This window comes from Moschus berezovskii, chromosome 3 (assembly GCF_049115385.1).
Source record: "Moschus berezovskii isolate FMDL1 chromosome 3, NW_MosBer_1.0, whole genome shotgun sequence".
In the NCBI taxonomy this organism is placed as follows: domain Eukaryota; kingdom Metazoa; phylum Chordata; class Mammalia; order Artiodactyla; family Moschidae; genus Moschus; species Moschus berezovskii.
Window position 1 is genome coordinate 60,120,078 of NC_142462.1, and position 21,685 is coordinate 60,141,762.

Consider the following 21,685-nt stretch of genomic DNA (forward strand, 5'->3'; position numbering starts at 1 on the left):
ATTAATGGTGCCTTGTAAAATGCAGTATTAATTCTGTTCCTTACTTCTGGTATTTGTTTTTGAGAACAATTATGTAATTAACAGGGAGGAAGTCTCAGAGAAACTTCTTTCAGGATTAAATAGGCATTTCTCCCACCAGCATAAAACTAGGGGTTTTCTCAACTGTTTCCTATTTTTACAATGTAGTCCTGTAATGGCATGAATATCTGTAGAAACTGAGCAGACAAACTGAGAACCTTAAATGAAGCTGTTAAATGCAAAGTGCATGTCAGGACCTGCTTCATTTACTCACACCTGCCCCTCCCTGCACATCCAGGCAGGATCAGCTACAGCCCAGAAGCTATGGCCAACCTGGGCAGTCAGGGTGCTTTAAAGGTTCAGGTAATTCAACACATGCTAGCATTGCAGCTTGTCTCATCCCAAGTGTGTATTCCACTTCTAATAACTGGGACACATCCCTACTTTGTACCCCACACCTGTCTTTGGGATTTGACCTTCACTGCCTTGTTGGGAGCTTGCTCACCCACCTTGCATATTTTCTTGAAATGTGAGGCTTTATCTTGTTCTTTACATTGGTCCTTTCTCCTCCTCCCTCAACTCACCTACCAGGATCTGAAGTTTGATCTTAGAACTGTAGGCCTGTCACTTCACAAATAGACCATGTCTGGAATCCCCCCTGCCAAATGCTGCTCAGCTGCTATGAGAACAAGGTCATGTCTTTCCTCTCTATGGAGACACCATTGTCTGCTTAGATCGTGATCTATTACAGAGAGGCACTGGAGCACAGTGATTGAGAACCCTGGTCCTGAGGTCTGGGCTCAAATTCTGAGTGTACCATTTCCTACCTATGAAATCCTGAGCAAATAGTTAGACCTGAATTTGCTTATCTACCAGGTGAATATAACTGAAAATAATACTACCTCCTCAAAATGCCATTGGAAGAGTAAGTAAAATAATCTTTGCCAGCAAGCTAGCCTATAGAAAGTACTGGAGAAAGCTCTCCATGCCTATTTCACTACCACCTGTACATCTGGCATCCTTTGGTTTGCCCAGTTGCACTGAAGTTAGCCCTTTCTATTAACAGGAGTCTTATCTCATCAGGTCACTTCCTGTCCTAAAAATACCTGTGTGGGTTGCTATGGACTTAAAAGAGACAAATGCTCTGGCTGGGCACAGAAGGCCTTGTTGACCTGGCTCCTACTTGGATCCCTTGCTCTGGCTACACTGACCTGCCACTGGTGCCCACAACATGCTAGGTGCCCTCAGACCTCCATACCTTTGTTCCTGCTGCTCCCTCTGGTGGCATCTATTTCCTGCCATGTGTGCCTGGTGTTCAGCTTTAGAGACTGTTGAGAACTCTCCGCTTTGTGCCCAGCTATAGGCCATCCCCAAGTTTCGGTGACCACACTATTTGTTTGCATGTGTAGTTTCCTGATAACCTCTAAACCCCTTGGGGTCAGGGGCTGAGAATTAATAGTCAGTGCCTGGACCTGATCATATCATTAGATATGCCAGCACTATGCAAAGCAATGGATGTGGCGGGTCCTGGAGTTGGCATATGTAAAACCTAGTCCAGCAGAGAGTGAGTAGCAGGGCAGGGAAAAGGGGCCTTGTTGTTCTTTATCTTTATTTCTTTCCCTCCCAATTTCCTAGTTTCTCACTACTTGGGTTCAGAAGTCAGCATCTTTTATAGTTCTTCATTATAAGTGAGAAATTGTGTTTGATGCCTACATCAGTGAGATGACCTAGTGCAGTCTCTGGATGTAGTTTATCTTTTTACATAGACTATATCAATGTCTTGGAGAAGGAAATGGCAACCCACTCCAGTATTCTTGCCTGGAGAATCCCAGGGACAGAGGAGCCTGTTGGGCTGCCATCTATGGGGTCGCACAGAGTCAGACACGATTGACGCGACTTAGCAGCAGCAGCAGCATATCAATGTCTATTTATATTATAATGCCCTTGCTGGGCTCAAGAAAGGTTTATATACTGAATGCAATTTAAAATTTTTCACTTTTAAATTGCTAAAATATATTAAGCACATATATACACTATCAACACTTAAGTCTTAATAAAAATTAAAAATGACTCACTCTTTATTACCTAAATAGCTAACAATGACTAAGGGGAAGCTCAGTTGTTTAGGAACATGTACTTCCCCTGCTGTGAAATAATGACTGACAACAGACATCTTCTCAAGGCTCAATAAAGAAAATAAAATGTATTTTATATCTAAAACATCAACATAAGAGAGGCAGGAAATATGTATTATGTGCAGGTGTAAATCTGTTCTACCAATTAAATTCCCTTGGTAGTTGCACAGTACATGGATCATGCAGATTTCCTTTAGGACAAAATTAAAAGCACTTCCCCCACCCTAAACAATGGCTCATATGAAAGCATGCCATTTTATGTTTCCTGGACTGAATGAAAAAAATCAAAACTATTTTAAACATTTTAATCTTTGATTGCTGCTGCTACTACTCTTTGATTGAGTAGCTGACAAAATATGTGATGGAAGGATGTTGGTTTCATTAACCCTGTGTTGCAGGGAAAGAAACTTAAGGTCTGAGGGTAGAGTAGATTGGTACTTAAGAGCATGTCCTCCAAGTTAGAGTGCAGCTTGATGGCCCAGTGAAGGATAAGAGAAAGGTGAGACTAGAGAGGAATGAAAGCATGACATTCCTAGAATATGGAAATTTTGCCCATTTGCTAAAAAAAATAATGTAAGCAGGGACTTCTGGTGAATTCCAGGTATAGGAATCAGTTACAGGTCATTGCCAATTCATTCATGAGCATATACTTTTTCTTCCAAACTGGGACACTTCTGAGCATGAAAAGGGCACTGTTAATAGTTACTCAGGGGCATGGGACAACCCAAAACATATGGCTACCCCAACCCTAGGTCACCCTGAGGCTCTAAGCTTGCAGTTGGTTGTAAGCCCAAGTGGCCTCAAGGGATGAAGGACCATTGAGCAAGGCTGATTTGGGAACTGTCTATGGTGTTTCAAAACTCCCTGGTTTAAACTGGCCTTCCCTGGTGGCTCAGAGGTTAAAGCGTCTGCCACCAATGCGGGAGACCCGGGTTCGATCCCTGGGTCGGGAAGATTCCCCTGGAGAAGGAAACGGTAACCCACTCCAGTATTCTTGCCTGGAGAATCCCACGGACTGAGAAGCCTGGTAGGCTACAGTCCACAGGGTCGCAAAGAGTCGGACACGACTGAGCGACGGAATGGAATGGAACCTTCAAGTGGGGCCTCCAGGTGGCACTAGAGGTGCTTCCAGGTGGCACTGCAAGAGTAGCTTCCAGGTGGCACTAGAGGTGGCACCCACCTGTCAGTACAGGAGACATAAGAGATGCAGCGGCTGAGAATCAATCCCTGGGTTGGGAAGATCCCTGGAGGAGGGCATGGCAACCCACTCCAGTATTCTTGCCTGGAGAATCCAATGGACAAAGGAGCCTATCAGGGGTCACAAAGAGTCAGACACAACTGAGCTACTCAGCACGCATGCACGCAACCTTCAAGTATTCTGGTAGGGAGAACATCTAGACTACACAGTATGACTGTTCTCTTAGGATAGTAACATCCAGGTGTATATCTTTAAGCTGACCTTAGGTACAATCATTTCTAAACTTGACTTCACAATCTAGGGAGCCAAGAGCCCCTAGCTTAGGCCTCATTCCTATATACTCTTAATTTAGTAGCTCTGTAGTGGCAAGCCACTCCAGTACTCTTGCCTAGAAAATCGCATGGACAGAGGAGCCTGGTGGGCTGCAGTCCATGGGGTCGCTACTAGTCGGACACGACTGAGCGACTTCACTTTCACTTTTCACTTTCACACATTGGGGAAGGAAATAGCAACCCACTCCAGTGTTCTTGCCTGGAGAATCCCAGGGACGGCGGAGCCTGGTCAACTGCCGTCTATGGGGTCGCACAGAGTCGGACATGACCAAAGTGACTTAGCAGCAGCAGCAGCAGTGGGTCCAGGTATCTTTATTGTTAAAAACTCCTATGATGACTCTGATGCCCAGATGAATATGAAAGGTTTGCAAAGAGGCAATGAGGTTTTTAAAAGGTTGGAAATTTTAAATTTTCAATAGAAAGATTAAAGGTTCAGCACTAATATGGGAAGAGAGAATATTAGAGAACTGAAATATTTTCTATAAGTTAGTTACAATTTTTACAGGACCAAAACAAGGGCAAATTGTTTAAAAAATATATATGCTCCTTATTTTCTGCTAGTTTTATTTACTGGCTCAGGAATAATTTGAAGCATTCTTGATGAGGCATTTTAAAAAGAAAGTCCTGCAGGTTTTAAGATTTTAACAGACAGTAGAATTTGGTAAAGGAATTTCAGCAAAAGTTTTCAAAGGAAACTGTGTGAAGAGAGGCAAAGGAGATAGTAAAAAAAAAACTCTGTGGGCCGTGCTCCGGTCTACTTTTGTTCCAATCATAATGTGCAGCACATAATAGTAGGTATATAATAGTCGTTTATTGAAAGATAAATGGGTTTGAGGCAGGAATGCTGTTATATGAGAATGACTCTCATTCTTTTCTTTAGAGTTAGAGAAACTGAAGAAGCATAGATATATGAAGAAAGCTGATCATCGAAGAATTGATGCTTTTGAACTGTGGTGCTGGAGAAGACTCTTGAGTCCCTTGGACTGCAAGGAGATCCAACCAGTTCATTCTAAAGGAGAGTGTTTAGGTGTTCATTGGAAGGACTGATGCTAAAGCTGAAACTCCAATACTTTGGCCACCTCATGCGACGAGTTGACTCACTGGAAAAAGACTCTGATGCTCTGATGCTGGGAAGGATTGGGGGCGGGAGGAGAAGGGGACGACAGAGAATAAGATGGGTGGATGGCATCACCGACTCGATGGACATGAGTTTGAGTGAACTCCGGGAGTTGGTGATGGACAGGGAGGCCTGGCGTGCTGTCTATGGGGTCGCAAAGAGTCAGACATGACTGAATGATTGAACTGAACTGAACTGAATTGAAAGTATTTTTAGGGCTGGGGTTTACTAGCTTTCATTAGTCAAACAAGTTTGCTCTTTGTTTCTAAGTTCCACTCTTGGGGACTGCTGAAGCTGAGAAACCCGTTGTCCAGACATTACTTTCCCTCTTCCTTGGCGTTCAGTCCCACACTAATGGGATAAGACATTTTCCAGTTGATAGAGACCGCAAAAGAATTTGGTCCTTAGGTTAAAACCAAAATGGACCTGATTATTGTGTGCATGCCTTTTCTTGATTTTTAAAGAAACAGAATTTTGTGTCTAATATATTTAAGAATCATTACGTTCAAGTTTTTAAAAATAAAGTTATCAAAGTCTCAAAAATTTATTTTCCTGACACAATACTCTTCTTACTGTCAAGGTGCCTCTGGGCACCTATGGTTAAGCATATTTCTAGAGGCTGATGGTTAAGCTTTTGATGAAGACTTTTTTTAAAAAATAAAAACTTCTTTTAACAGAAGTATAGTATGTAAATCTTTTTCTAAGTATAGTAACTTAGATTTATATATATATATGAGGTCCAAAAAGTGGAAGAAGAGAGAGTATTTCTTGGTCTAAATTCTCTTCATATGAAAAGAGCAGCCCTACCCTTTGCCCACTGCAAATTTGGCCAGGAGAATCACGAAAGAGCCCAGGACGCCATAGTTCAGGGCACAGAGCCCTCTTCATCTAGGGACCAGCTCACTCTAAACATTTCATCATAGAGAATGATAACTAATGCTTAAAAGTAGGGCAAACTAAAGAGCAGTTTCATGTGGAATATGAAAGTGCTATTTTATGAACCTGAGTGGGCAGGATGCATAAGCAGGTGGTTTTATAAATTACTGAACTTTCCAGATGCTGCTTACTCTTGCAGCTGTTCTTACTTCAAGCCACTTTAAAATGTAGCCAACACTGCTATTAATTGGAAGAAAACCCCACATCATGAACTTTTTAATAATTCAAGAATATTTGGTGTATTTTGTCTTAAAGGATAATAAATAATATGAAAATCTATTCAGTTTGAACCAAAGTTGAGCTAATGCTTCAATAATTTTTAACTGAAATTATGAGGTAGAGAAAGAAAAAAAATAACATTTTCTTTTAATAAGCATTTAAAATGTATATCATTGTTGACTAACCTTGAAAATATTTCAAATGGTTAAGAATGAATAATGTCTCCCATTTTAATATCTTTTTTTGCTCAGTGATGTGAGAATAATTTCCCACCAAACACAACAACAGTGCTCTTTTACAAACTGGGGATTCTGAATGCCATGCATGATCTTACATGTGGCAGAGTATTAATAACCATCTTGTGTGTCTATCTCCTAAACAAACAAATAAAACCAATACCAGTTCCAACAGAAGAGACTATTAACATGATGCTGAGTGCTTTGGGTCAATCTGATCTTTTAAATCTTGTGCTCTGATTGTAAGTATAGCAAGCAAACATAAGATTTAAAATCAGTTATATTGATATTAATCACTAATGGTTCTAGAATGCTTTATAGTTGAAAGGGATCATGGTGGCTTTAGGCTGTTATTTTGAAACCAAAACTGGTCTGATTACCATTTGTATGTTTTTTCCATGATTGCTAAAGAAAACTTTGTATATGTGTATATTTAATAATATTAACTTAAAGTTTTAGAAAAGAAAGTTATAAATGCATTATTTTTATTTTAAAAAATATCTCCTCTAAGATGTCTTGATTTGTCTCAGAACTAGGCTCAGAATTCTCCTTTAATGACAATAATCACATAATCTTATCTATTCATCCCTTATGATATTTGAAAATATCTGTTGTTGTACAGTAACCATGTGAACATGTGTATAAAAATTTAACATTTCTTAACCCTTAAATTTCTCTTAATGTTAAAGAAAAAAAAAAGGAATTGGAGGTTAACTTGATAACCATTACATTCTCTTCTATTTCTAAAATTCTGTCCTTTTGTGCTTATGTGGTTTTATTCCAATGCCACCACATCCCGTTCTTCTCATTTCATGTCTTGACCCTGATGTAGTTACATCATAACTGCTCCTCATCCAGACTGGCTACCTTTTTATTACATCTTGTACCTCCACCAGTCATCTCCAAAAAGCCCCACCTTCATCATGTCATCCCAAGCTTGAAGTTTTCTTGGCTTCCCACTGCTGACATCAGTTCAGTACAGTTCAGTCGCTCAGTCGTGTCCGACTCTTTGCGACCCCATGAATCACAGCACGCCAGGCCTCCCTGTCTATCACCAACTCCCGGAGTTCACTCAAACTCATGTCCATAGAGTCGGTGATGCCATCCAGCCATCTCATTCTCTGTCATCCCCGTTTCCTCCCACCCCCAATTCTTCCTAGCATCAGACTCTTTTCCAGTGAGTCAACTCGACGCATGAGGTGGCCAAAGTATTGGAGTTTCAGCTTCAGCATCAGTCCTTCCAGTGAACACCCAGGATGGATCTCCTTTAGAATGGACTGGTTGGATCTCTTTGCAGTCCAAGGGACTCTCAAGAGTCTTCTCCAGCACCACAGTTCAAAAGCATCAATTCTTCAGCAATCAGCTTTCTTCACAGTCCAATTCTCACATCCATACATGACCACGGGAAAAACCATAGCCTTGACTAGACGGACCTTTGTTGGCAAAGTAATGTCTCTGCTTTTTAATATGCTATCTAGATTGGTCATAACTTTCCTTCCAAGGAGTAAGTGTCTTTTAATTTCCTGGCTGCAATCAGCATCCGACATAATACAGTTCAAACTTATCAGGAATACTGGACTTAGGACTCTATCATCTGGCCACACTCAGCGTTTTCATCTTTATGACCTGTGACTATGCCACAAGAACTCTAATGTCAAAATGGGCTACTAAACCTCCTAGACTTATGTCCTGTGTGGGACATTCCCATCTCCATGCCTTTTCATTAAGAATGTTCTCCTGTAATTTTCTCAGCTATTTGAATTCCATCTGTCTATTATTATGACCCAACTCAGATTGTATCTCCTTCATGCCCTTCTCCATTAAACTTTCTATAATAGATCCTTCTTCTCTCACCTTATGGCCCTATCCAAGTAGGGTCTCCCTAATAATATCAGTTCCATTCACTTTTTAAGAAACTTTAAAAAAAACTTTACTGAGGAATAATTGACAAATATAATATTTAAAGTGCACAGCATGATGACTTGATATACATCCATATTGCAGAATTAGTACTAAGATCAAGATAATTGAAAGATTCACTTTTAAATAAACTTTTTATTATGCAATGCTAAATACTATTTTCTTTTAATTTATTATAATATGTGTGAGTGCATGCTAAGTCGCTTCAGTTGTATCTGACTCTTTGCAACCCCGTGGACTATAGCCTGCCAGGCTTCTCTGTCCAGGGGGATTCTCTAGGCAAGCAGATTGGAGTGGGTTGCCATGCCCTCCTCCAGGGAATCTTCCTGACCCAGGAATTGAACCCAAGTTTCTATGTCTCCTGCATTGGCAGGCAGGTTCTTTACCACTGAACCACCTGGGACAGCTCTTATTATAGTATATATTTAGTCTCTTTCCAAAGTGATGAGAAGCATTACAATAGAGGGCACATAAAACAACATGCCAGTTGAAAAAGTGAAAATTCAAAACCATATGTGAGAGAACAAGTAACATGGATTAATGAAACTTAAAATCTAGTTATATGTTTCCTGGCAGTCAAAGTTAAAAAAAAAGGACCAATTAGTTAACATTTGGCAGTAACTTACTGTTGTGATAGTGTATATGTATGTGTGTGTGTGTGTGTGTGTGTGTGTGTATTTTTAATCTATATGCATCTCATCTTCATTAACTCTAATCTTTGTGATTGCTAGGGCTTATTTTAGGAATTACCTTTGTAGAACGTAGCACAGTGTCTATTCTAGCATATGTTAGGAATTTAATAAATTGATCAATGGCTATTGTGATACCAGAGTAATAAATCTGAAGCCATTTTCTTTATCAGAAAATCAAAATAGTACACAGTAAAGATATGAATGAAGAAGACAGAAATCTCAGAGGGAGAATGGAGGGTCTGGAGGTATGACCATTTTAATTAGAAGGAATTTTTTAAATAATCTATAACTGACTTTTTTGGGGGATAAATACCTATACAGACATAATATGGTACAACAAACCTTTAGTGAAAGAAGAAACCATTTTTATTGGAACTAAATTGTAGTCTAACTTATGTCATTATCACCAGTGGAATAGGTAATAATACTCCACCTTCGTGAATATAAATTCATGGCACCTCTAGCTTTTGGGTTTTCTTCTCCACCCTAAATAGCTGTTTTATGAGACTAAAGGATACTGTGGAGACATGCCGGGCTGCTCCTTACACTTACCATTTCTTCTCCATCTACAAGTTTCTAACTTTGGTATGGGGACATTTTTAATATAAAAAGAAGAAGAGTCTGGTGCTGTCCAATAGTAATTTCCATGAAGGTGGAAATATTCTATATCTGTGCTATCCAATATGGTAGCTACTAACCTTAAGTGCTGAGAACCCAATATGTAGCTAGTGTGACTGAAAAACTATATTTTAAATTGCATTTAATGTCAATTACTTGTAATTTAAATCGTAATAGCCACAAGTGGAGAAGGCAACACGGCACCCTACTCCAGTACTCTCGCCTGGAAACTCCCACGGATGGAGGAGCCTGGTGGGCTGCAGTCCATGGGGTCGCTAAGGGTCAGACACAACTGAGCGACTTCACCTTCACTTTTCACTTTCATGCATTGGAGAAGGAAATGGCAACCCACTCCAGTGTTCTTGCCTGGAGAATCCCAGGGATGGGGGAGCCTGGTGGGCTTCCGTCTATGGGGTTGCACAGAGTTGGACACGCCTGAAGCGACTTAGCAGCAGCAGCAGCAGCCACAAGTGGCTAGTGACTATAGTATTGGACAGAATTGGCAGCTTTTACAGAGCTGCTTGCTTTTAGAATAGACTTTGTCTTACCTGACTGGGTAGCTCTAACAGTACATTCATTTGACCACCATTTCTTTATGAAATTTTAAGTTACCAGGCATTAAGAGTGAAGTTTTGAGTGCCTTTATTATTTTAAGAAATATATATTGTCAAAAGTAAAATTTGCAGAGATTTATTATTTACTGTCATGGAAACACAGAGAGGATGATCACTGTTTCTATCCTTACATTTATGATTGGACTCAAAGAAAAATAATATAAGATAGGCGTCTCCACTGGGCATAGGCTCCCTTTCCCAGCCCTACTGGCAGATGGTACTCTTTCTTTGCAGGGCGTTCTTGAAAGGCCTCTTTAAGCAAGACCTCTAAGTAAGTGGGCCTACGAAATTCTTCTCAAGGTTGATTTTTCTGTCTGATTGTCTTGTTTTGCTCATAGTTCTATGAGCAAGTGGGTGGGATTTGCTTTCTCTAGGCCATCAGAAGCTTGCTCTATCTCCTCCTTTTTATTTCTTTAATATGAAGATCCCCACATTTGCTCTTTGAAATGCTATTTTGTAAACTGCTATTTCCACTAAGCCTGTTATGCCTTTTTTCCATCTGTGTTGAAGTCTCTTTTCCCAGTGGGGCCTTTCTTTCTCAACTTAGTCATGCTCTGTGTAGAGACCCACATCCACACTACTGGCCTGTCTGACTCATCCTGGGAGGTTCTCTTGCTCCAGGAATCCCTCTCCACTGCAGGGGAACAACAGGGAGGCTGAGATGAAGCTAGGCCTTTCTGAAATCTGTCTCTTTTCCTGACACTTTTCCATCTTGTTCAAAACTACATGAGAAGGGAAACAAGTAAAAATGCCCTTTGCTCCTTTAAGGTAATGTTTTTAATAAATAGTTTTTAGCAATTCTAATTTCCAGTTTATAAACTACTATTTTTGCTGCTGCTGCTTTTAAGTATTCCATAATCTGGCTAGTAGAAAAGTCTACCTAGGCTCCAATTTTCTTTTTTCCTTCACCAGCAAGCCAAGAGACTCAATTCTGACTGTTCTATTTTCCTTCCAGTTACAGATTAAATTGTTCCCCTTTTTGAAATATATTATTCATAAATGTGAACAGTCTCTGAACTATGGCTCCTCCCATCCTGGATAGGATGCTGGGTAGCTGGAAACTGCTCATCCACCCCATTGGCTGCCCTGGGGGTCTTCACACTTTAATCTGGTCAAGGGCCAGGAATTCCCTTGAACTTCCCTTTTCCTGAAGAAAATCCTCAGCCAAGGATGGCTCAGGCCTATGATTTCCCAATCAAGATGGGTTCAAGCAACAAATTCCTCTAAGATTTACTAAAAGGATCAAAGTTAGATAACACGATGATAATTAAAAACTGACCATCCAGTAAGATCTAAGTTTAGCCAACACCCATTCAATTAATCTGTTTTTAATCTCACCAAGTACATCCTGGAAATATAAAAAGGAACTCCATCTTGAATGTCCCATAAGCTCAAGAAGCAACTCTCCACAACTAACTAGAGGTCTATAGGAGAAATCAAAAGGCACATATTATTTTTGGTTGTGTAAATATGCTTAGCTGTGTACAACAAACACCATGTTTTTCCAATACCCTTCTTATAAATATTAAATATTCGATTCTATTCTGCATATGTATGCACACACACATATTTCATCTTTAGTCAGGAGCATTTCCATCCATATTTTTAAGAAAATCATTTCAGGTTATCTTAATTTTAACCGGGGGAACCTGCCTCCTTAGTACTCCGGTTGTTACCTTTGGCATAAGACCTTACAAAACCATCTCACTGCTTATTAATTCTATATGCAGTGGAGCACCACGCTTCACTTAGACTTTCAGCCTGAAGTCGGAGAGAGGATGACCTGTAGAGAAAACACCTCCCGCTCTCAAGTGTTGCGGGGCTGTCTGCTACTGAGACCTGGAGGTTCATATTGCCAGGAGAAGGGTGCAGTTATTTGAACTCCTACAAAACTCAAGTTAGCTAAATTCCAGCTGAACTAACTGGCAGGAGCGGGTAGGGTACATGTGACATTTCTGACGACCGCGGTTCCCGCACATCAAGCCCCAGAAAACGGTGAGTGTGTGGCAAAGACAGGGAAAGAAACACAGGCTGCTAGCCAGACAGAGGAGAGCTGTCCCGGCCCCGTCAGCGCTGGCCGCCTCACCTTACCTTGACTACGTCGTCGTTGAGATGCTTGGGGTCGCGGTTGACCAGGTCTATCTCCTTGGTGTGCGCGTCGTACACTTGCTTCTCGTTCATCTCCTCTGCCATGGCCTTGTTGTTGGGCTTGTAGATGTTGCCCTGTTCCCGGATGGGAACAGTGTAGAGATGTCCCTGCAGAGGGCGGACGGCCCGGAGGGAGAGGGTGGCACCGGCGGTGGGAAGGAGATTTCAAAAAGAAAAGTCCGGAATCAGAAAAGTTAGCCTGGCAGCGAGGCAAACCTCGAGGCTCAAAATCGAACTAACCGATTTCGAAGCGGTGGCTCCGCGCACAGTAAACTCCTTGGCGCCGCAAGCTTTTTAAGAGGATCGGGGAGAGGACACCACACCCCTCGGTACCAGGCTGGGAGCTCCAGCCTCCCTCGCCCGCCACCGCCAGGGGTCAGGGCAAACCCCGCAGCGCGGTCCGCCCGGCCACAGCCCAACTCACTCCCAACCGGCTGAATCCCGCGGAGACCCCCACAGGGGAGCGGATCTGACTGCCGACTTTTATCCAGCCCCTCTCTCCGCCATGCCACCCTCTCCCCAGCTCTTCACCTGCTCCAGGCCCTGGTTCCTATTTCCCTTCTCTTCATAACTCCTTCTAACTTCATCCTTAAGATCCAGCTTGACCCCCGCCCCACGCAGTGTTCCCATTTTCGTTTCTTTCTGGCCAAGTATCCTTTGCACCTGCCCGCATCCTCCACCCTCCCTCTGCCGTTTCTGTCCCTCCACAGCTCCCCGCACACCCCCCTCCCCCGGTGCACACAAGCCAGCATCCCCTATCTTTGGATCGGGCCAAGTGTCAGACCCCTCTGTACTGTCTAGAACGATATTCCACCTGCACAACTCCTCCGACCCACCCTTAGGTCACTCCCAGACCCCTGGCCGGTTGCTGAACGGCGGCGGCTGCGTTTGGGAAAACTAGGTTTCCACACCCAGGCGGAGCCCGAGCGCCGGGAGGTGGTAAGAAGGTGGGGGGTGGGGGGAATGGTAGTTATGAGGAGGGTGCTTTATCCAAGCACCCCTGCCAGGAGCCGAGATGCAGGAAGAGTTCTAGCGGTGGCCCAAGAGCTTTGGAAAGTGCAAACATGACGCGCGCCGCCGCCCCGGCCAGCTGGTTGAGGTGCCTGGTGGGGAGTCGTGGGGACTGTCCTCAAGACTGCGTGTGAATGAGTTCCCACCCTGCACTCCAGCTCTCCACCTCCCAGCAGACAGGGACCGTACCATGGGGGGGGGGGGGCTCTCAATAAGGCAGTACCCCTAAGCCATTCAGAAACGCGCCCTCAGTCCGACCAACCCAACTTCAGGACCCCGACGACCCCCTCTTTCCGCGACCTAGGCCCCTAGGCTCCCTTCCTAACAGGAAAACATGAAACATTCCTGCCTCCTCTTCACCTCCCCGCCCAAGCCCATTCCTCAGCAATGCCAGAGCCAGAGGAGTGCTTCAACGTCGAGAGAGGGCTGGGGCAAGCAAAGCAGTCAGAATATTTAGAGTGGGAGATAGCAGAAGCAGCACTCCTTGCGCGCCGCGTTCCGGAGCGCACCCACCCAGGCGTACCTCTGAGTCTACGTATTTGCCCCCCGACATTCTGGCTCGTGGCTGGTTGAAGGTTCTGGGTAGATTTCCCTGGGCTGTGATTTAAGGGAACTGAGGAAGGAAGATCTTGTATTGTATGGGGGAAAAAAAAAAAGGCGCTGAGGGTGAGGCGGCGGGGTGGGGGGTGGGGGCGGTGGCTGGGAGGGAGCCTCCTGGCTCTCCGCCAAGAGTTTGTTCTGCTCGCGGTTGGCCGGGATGTGCGCTGAGCCGGGTCTAGGCACATCCCCAAGGTTATGGCAGCAGAGGGTGGGGAGAGCCCGCAGGGAGTCAAGAGCAATGAGAAAGCGTTTCACTCGCGCTGGGCTCCTTGGGCAGATATTTTAAACCTGGGGCAACATTTTCTCAGCTATAAGCCACTGAGAGGCGTACTGGGGAGAGCTAATGTTTTCTCAGTGCATCATCCCAACAGGGGTGGGGACGGGAGGAGGGAGACGAAGACCGTGTACGGAGATGCCCAGTATAGGCAACCGAGCTTCGGAGAGAATTCTGCCTTGTTTTAAGCCGTTTCTTCCCATCGCCCAAGTTCCATCGTTGCCTAAGATACAACTATCTCCCAGTTTTGCAGAGAAAGGGATGAAAAGCGACCCAGAATCTTTAGGTGTATTTCATACCTAAACACAAGGAAGGAATCTGTGTGGGTGCGTGTGGTGTGCTTTTGGTGACACTGGTTTACATCTAGTCTGTGTGAATGGAAACTTGGAAAAACAGGCCTGCAGAATTTAACGTTCTGAAATGTCTCCCAAATGCTTTGAAATAAGAAATAAAAATGTTTAACTTTTCTATAATTTTACTTTTTTTTTTCTGGAACAAAGGAAATCTGTGCCAACAGGTTATGCCATGTTTACAAAATACATAAAATATTTACAGTTGTACAAATATTTAATTGGAGTTTCAAGTTTCCAGATATTTTTTAAAGTACTTGACTGTGAGTTAAAGGAGGCTTGGTTTTTTTTAGTAATTGATTAGAAATTTTAAAAAGTTGTTAGGAGTTAAAATATCTTATCTAAGAAACTTCCTAAATTGGGAGCTTCTCTCTTTACCTTATTATAAATCAGCACAAGATGAATTGAGCAATAATCAGTCATTTTACTTTAGGACAAGTTCACTTGTTATTGTTAGGAAATTCACTCTCCAAAAATGGAAAGGACATTTTACATTATGTTCCACATGCTATCAGAAGTCAGATTATGACTTGAAAAAGTTAGGACTATACCAGAAATGGCACAGGATACATGGCAGTCTAGAAAAGGGCATCTGGGTACAAAAGAAGGAGAAGGAGAAACAGAGAATGGAACTCCTAGAGTTGATTATGCAGGCGGAGAGAAAACATAAACACATAAAAGGGATGACAAAGCACAGGCTTTGTTGTTGTTGATGGCAGAAAGGCAATATAATTTTTTAAGAAAAGATAAATTTCGACTGTAAGGGAGAAGTGTCAGAAATGTTAGATGACTAATTATGCTGGCTAGTCATCATTAGAATACTAAATATCTTCCCAAAGTTGGGCTTTTCATTTTACTTCTAAATGCTTTAAACAGATTACATGTTAACAAACAAGATATTCTAGCAAAGGCGGTGTGTGTGTGTCAGGGTCAGTGTGTTGTATAGTGCCTGTGTGTGTGTTTAGTCACTCAGTCGTGTCCGACTCTTTGCAACCCCATAGGCTATAGCCCACCAGGCTTCTCTGTCCATGGGATTCTCCAGGTAAGAATATTGGAGTAGGTTGCCATGCCCTCCTCCAGGGGGTCTTCCCAAACCAGGGATGGAACCCAGGTCTCCTACATCCATTGAGCCACCAGGGAAGCGCAAGAATACTGGAGTACCTGGCCTATCCCTTCTCCAGGGGAACTTCCTGACCCAGGAATCAAACAGAGGTCACCTCATTGCAGGTGGATTCTTTACCAGATGAGCTACCTGTGAAACCCTCTGTAGTGCCTAGTCTATCTCTAATAATTGCTGAAAGATTACTGTTCCTCTAACTCTTTCTGTTACCTAGTGTAAGTTCATTCTGCTCCCTGCACGGTAGGCCAATAAATCCGAAAAACTAGGGGTTAAAACAAGGAGGGACTTTATTCAGGGAGCCAACTAACGGAGAAGATGGCAGGCTAGTGCCTCAAAATACCCATCTTGCTGGGGTCTGGATGCCAGGTTCTTTTATAGAGTTGGAGAGAAAGAAGTAGAGAGGAACTAAAATCAAAAGGCAGAAAAGAGAGGGAGAGGCAGTTGGGAAGTAAAGTTCATAGGTCTTCAGTCTTGCAAGACAACTCCAGGGAATGGCCAGCCTTTGGAAGGGGTATGTTAATCTCTTCTGTTCACAGGTGGGCAGGGTCCGATTATCTATGAATTTAACAAAGGCACTTTAGTTTCAGGCATAGGGGCAGGGTCCTTTGAAGCAAGCCTTTGTGTATGATTATAATAACAAAAGCATTGAAAAGCAAGCCAAACAGTTTTCAAAATGGAGTCAGAATTGGCTTCTTCTCTGCAGCAGGGTCAGAACTGGCTTCTCTGAAACACTCCGTAAATGTTGGCTGCAAAGCAGTTGAGTTTTGTTCTATGGAAAAATGTGGAAGCTGTTTCCCATCTATTGTTATCCAGTCTTCAGCTGCGATGAGTAATCTTGACTGTGAAAAAAGTCAACAGGAACAGGGAGACAGCATGTCCTGCATTCCAGCAAGGAATGGACTTTGTGGGGAGGCCTGAGTGAATGCTTAATTAGCACTTAAAGAAGGGAAAGCAGCCTCCCTGAGGATTCTACCCCAAAGTCAGCATAGCACATAAAATCAGAATGATCAGTGAAATGTTGTCAAGGCCAAAATGAATTCCTAATGAGAGGAAAAACCACAAATTCTTCAATAACCTGCCCCAACAAGAAGCTGGCACCAAAGAGAAACAGATCATATTCTGGTTATAATAGCTGATTTAGATAATTGGCTGCATCCAACTTTATAAGATATAAAGAAAAGATGAAGTATGACATTGTTAGCAGAGTACAAGATTGAAATGAATGATCATGTTAAAAAATATTTTTTTTTCTTTGATACCCACACAGATAACTTTAGGCTTAGAGGCAGGTTAATAACTTCTCTAAATCATTGACTAGGAAAAAAATGGGTAAATGGAGACTCATTTGCCCTCTTTTCTTTTTGATAAGAAGCTGTCTTAAAGGTCAGCTCATGCATTCAATGTTATTGTATAGAGAGCTAAAAAGGATGTAGATCATCAAACCAGCCATCTTCGAAATGGAAAAACTGAAGTTTAAAGACAAGAAAATGATCTTAAGGAGTTTTGTGGGGCAATGAAACATTTTAAAGTTGGTAAATAACTATGGAACCTGTTAACAGCTTATGGGGTGTGGGATTCTTAAGTAGTGCAGTGAGGGCCTGCTCATGGCAAGACTGAAGTTCATTGCCTTTTATGTTCTCTCACCTCCTTCTCTTGGCCTCCTAAACCCCTTAGCTCAGCTTCCTCTTTCCATCCTTACCTCCCTGGGTCCTCTTCATACTTTCAGCTGGCTTCATCTGATTCCTACTCCAGGATTAGGAGTCTAAGGTTTGACCACTTATAGTGGAGAAGGCAATGGCACCCCACTCCAGTACTCTTGCCTGGGAAATCCCATGGACGGAGGAGCCTGGTAGGCTACAGTCCATGGAGTTGCTAAGAGTCGGACACGACTGAGCGACTTCACTTTCACTTTTCACTTTCATGCTTTGGAGAAGGAAATGGCAACCCACTCCAGTGTTCTTGCCTGGAGAATCCCAGGGATGGAGGAGCCTGGTGGGCTGCCGTCTATGGGGTCGCACAGAGTCGGACACGCCTGAAGCGGCTTAGCAGCAGCAGCAGTGATATGAAGGTTTGAAAATGCAGTCATCTTTCCAAGATTTCTTAACACACAGAAAGTTCAGACTGCCCAAATATGCCTTTGTTGATGGGTTCAAAAAGAGTATAGCTTGGATTATAATAAGAATTATCACTAGGTGTGATATAAAAACTATTTAATAACCAGTATGCAGAGCCACCAAGGAGTCATTCCAGGCCTGGTCGCAGCTCTGGAGCTGTGCCTGAGCGTCCTGCTGGCTAGCTGCTGGTTCACTAGGAGTTGGGGGCCCTTGGGAGAAGGACAAGAGGGGAGGGAGTACATTTTAGAGCAGTGGCTATTTATATACAAGTACATAAATGCCAGTATTTTTACAGCCTGTATTTCTGCTGAGTATTTACCCTGTTTTCACCACCACTGCCTCTCATACCTTTCCCTATTCACCCTCATACACCAGAGCCCATTGAGGCCTTCTTCCCTTATCTGTTGTAACTTCTTCTATACCTTTCATTTTATACATGGAAAAAAATCGCTTTCTAGAGAAGACTTTGCCTCATTACCCAATCCCTTCCTGTTCCTGTGCTGGTTTGAAGGCCTCACTGGAATCTTCCTGTTTGAGTCTTTTCATTTTGACTCTCTTAAATGATTTTTTTCTATTTTTTTTCTTAAAAAAAAAAAAAATTTCTACATCTTAAAAATCTGATCAAGATGGCTAAGAAAGTATTCTTTTTATACTGTTTCTTTAAATTAGCTTTCCTTTCTTTATTTGTAAAATGAAAAATATAATTGGCGTCTACCCAAGAGGGGTGCCATGAACATTCAATGAGGTGATACACTTAAAAGCACTGAGGATACTGCCTAAATCATAACAGATGCTAGGGTTCAAGAGGCAAATTTCAGTCCATAGATTCAGGATTGGAATAAATAGATTTTTTTTTTTGCAATATTTCTTCTGTAAAATAGTTCAACCATCTAAGATATACCAAATAGTATAATGAATACCTATCATCAACTCGATGAGATAATTTTGTTTTGTCTGGTTTGATTCAGATTTTTAAAAGTAGAAAACACAGATTATTGAAGTCCTTTGTGAGATAAAACTTTCTATTTTTTAAATAACTGAACTTAATTTCTTTTACAAACCCCCATTCCTTCAGGTGGCAGAAACTTCATCTCAATTAATTCCTAGTTTCTTCCATTTTATTAAGATTGTATTGTGTATAAATTCCAGGGGCTTATTGCCAAGGACTGTCAGGGTGGGTCTGTGAGGAGAGTCTCTTCCTTAGTTTTACATCTTGGATCTGCTGATGGGTACATCATCTTGTCTGTCCTCAGTCACTGGTTTGTTGGGGATGCTGCTCTAATGTCCTTCATGCTCATTCGATATGACCCTTAGGGCTAAAGACACTTTTTGATACCTCTTTCCTTTTCTTGGGGCTCTGTGCAAATCTGGTAAATCTGAGTGGGCAGGCCTGATGCAGCATCATGGAGCCTCATATGGTGAATGTGGTGTGGAGAACAGAATAAATGCCCTGCCACTGTGCAGGGGAACTACTTGGAAGGAACTACTCAGAGGGCCCTACTCAAGCAGGTGGCACAAATACCTCTGCTTTTAGATCCTCCCTAATCTGGGTCAATGCTAGAAATGCACATGTGTCAAAAATTACTTTGCTTATTTTCCTAACTCATTCTCCCTTGACCAGGAAGTCTTGCTCATATATCACTCAACAGTTCTTTATCATGCCCTAAATTCCCCCAAGACCAAGGCTTTTGGAATCAAGAGAAACCTTCTCTCTTTATCTCCGCTTTTCTGTTGTAATAATCTTTCCCTAGGTATAGTGGGAAGTGCAGTAGGGGAAGGCTCCGTGGGCATCCAGAAAAGAACAAACATATCAAAAGTGTCATCATTCATAAGCTTTCCTTCTTCCCTTGGGATTTAGATGTGGGTAATCAGGAGGTTTAGTTTCATTGAGTTAGACAGGACTGTGGTCCGTGTGACCAGATCGACTGGTTTTCTGTGATTATGATTTCAGTGTGTCTGCCCTCTGATGCCCCCTCACAATACCTACCGTCTTATTTGGGTTTCTCTTACCTTGGTTGTGGGGTATCTCTTCACGGCTACTCCAGCAGAGCGCAGCCACTACACCTTACCTTGGACGAGGGGTATCTCCTCAAGGCCGCCCCTCCAGATTTGAACGTGGAGTAGCTCCTCTCAGCCCTCCTGCGCCTGCGCAGCCACCGCCTCTTGGACGTGGGGCAGCTCCTCTCCGCCTCCGCCCCTGACCTCTGGCGTGGGGAAGCTCCTCTCCGCCACGCTTCTGCGCGTGGTCAGTTGCGCCGTCGGAGCCGGCGTCTCTCGCGTCTGTGCTCAAAATTCTCCAAGCCAGGCTTCAGCAATATGTGAACCGTGAACTTCCAGATGTTCAAGCAGGTTTTAGAAAAGGCAGAGGCACCAGAGATCAAATTGCCAACATCCGCTGGATCATGGAGAAAGCAAGAGAATTAAAAAAAAAAAACAACCCATCTATTTCTGCTTCATTGACTATGCCAAAGCCTTTGACTGTGTGGATCACAATAAACTGTGGAAAATACTTCAAGAGATGGGAATACCAGACCACCTGACCTGCCTCTTGAGAAACCTGTATGCAGGTCAGGAAGCAACAGTTAGAACTGGCCATGGAACAACAGACTGGTTCCAAATAGGAAAAGGAGTACGTCAAGGCTGTATATTGTCACCCTGCTTATTTAACTTCTATGCAGAGTCCATCATGAGGAACGCTGGGCTGGAAGAAGCAGAAGCTGGAATCAAGATTGCCGGGAGAAATATCAATAACCTCAGATATGCAGATGACACCACCCTTATAGCAGAAAGTGAAGAGGAACTAAAAAGCCTCTTGATGAAAGTGAAAGAGGAGAGTGAAAAAGTTGGCTTAAAGCTCAACATTCAGAAAACAAAGATCGTGGCATCTGGTCCCATCACTTCATGGGAAATAGATGGGGAAACAGTGGAAACAGTGTCAGACTTTATTTTTTTGGGCTCCAAAATCACGGCGGATGCTGATTGCAGCCATGAAATTAAAAGACGCTTACTCCTTGGAAGGAAAGTTATGACCAACCTAGATAGTATATTAAAAAGCAGAGACATTACTTTGCCAACCAAGGTCCGTCTAGTCAAGGCTATGGTTTTTCCCGTGGTCATGTATGGATGTGAGAGTTGGACTGTGAAGAAAGCTGATTGCCGAAGAATGGATGCTTTTGAACTGTGGTGTTGGAGAAGACTCTTGAGAGTCCCTTGGACTGCAAGGAGATCCAACCAGTCCATCCTAAAGGAGATCGATCTTGGGTGTTCATTGGAAGGACTGATGCTGAAGCTGAAACTCCAATACTTTGGCCACCTCATGCGACGAGTTGACTCCCTGGAAAAGACTCTGATGCTGGGAAAGATTGGGGTCAGAAGGAGAAGGGGACGACAGAGAATGAGATGGCTGGATGGCATCACTGACTCGATGGACATGAGTTTGAGTGAACTCCGGGAGTTGGTGATGGACAGGGAGGCCTGGCATGCTGTGATTCATGGGGTTGCAAAGAGTCGGTCACGACTGAGCGACTGAACTGAACTGAGTCAGGAGGTATAAATCCCTAGTTATAAGATAAGAGTAATAAAGACCTGATGTACAATGTGATAAATATAATTTACATTGCTGTATGTTATATATGAAAATTGTTGAAAGGGTAAATCCTAAGAGCTCTCATCAGAAATAAAATTTTTTCACCCCACCCATTTCTTTAATTTTGTATCTATATTAAATGATCAGTGTTTACTAAACTTTGGGATGGGCTTCCCTTGTGGCTCAGCTGGTAAAGACTACACCTGAAATTCGGGATACCTGGGTTAATTCCCTGGGTTGGGAAGATCCCCTGGAGAAGGGAAAGGCTACCCACTCCAGTATTCTGGCCTGGAGAATTCCATAGACTATATAGTCTATGGGGTTGCAAAGAGTCAGGCACAAACTGAGTGACTTTCACTTTCAAACTTTGGGATAATCATTTCACGATGTATATAAGTAAAATCATTATGCTATATACCTTAAATTTATATAGTGCTGTATATCAAT

The 21,685-nt window shown here is 42.8% G+C and overlaps 1 protein-coding gene across 3 annotated transcripts in view; it reads right to left on the minus strand.

Annotated features, from left to right (window-relative positions):
- Nucleotides 1–13,849, minus strand: part of CAV1 (caveolin 1) — a 36,591-nt gene extending 22,742 nt beyond the window's left edge. Inside the window, exons 1-2 of one of the 3 annotated variants that reach the window (XM_055420823.2) lie at nucleotides 13,718–13,849; nucleotides 12,127–12,291 (exon numbers count right to left, since the gene is read on the minus strand). In XM_055420823.2, the coding sequence (XP_055276798.1) occupies nucleotides 12,127–12,291; nucleotides 13,718–13,747 (195 nt within the window). In that variant the 5' untranslated portion in view covers nucleotides 13,748–13,849. The other 2 variants (XM_055420824.2, XM_055420825.2) reach the window with 2 other exon arrangements.
- Between the last annotated feature and the right edge of the window lie 7,836 nt (nucleotides 13,850–21,685).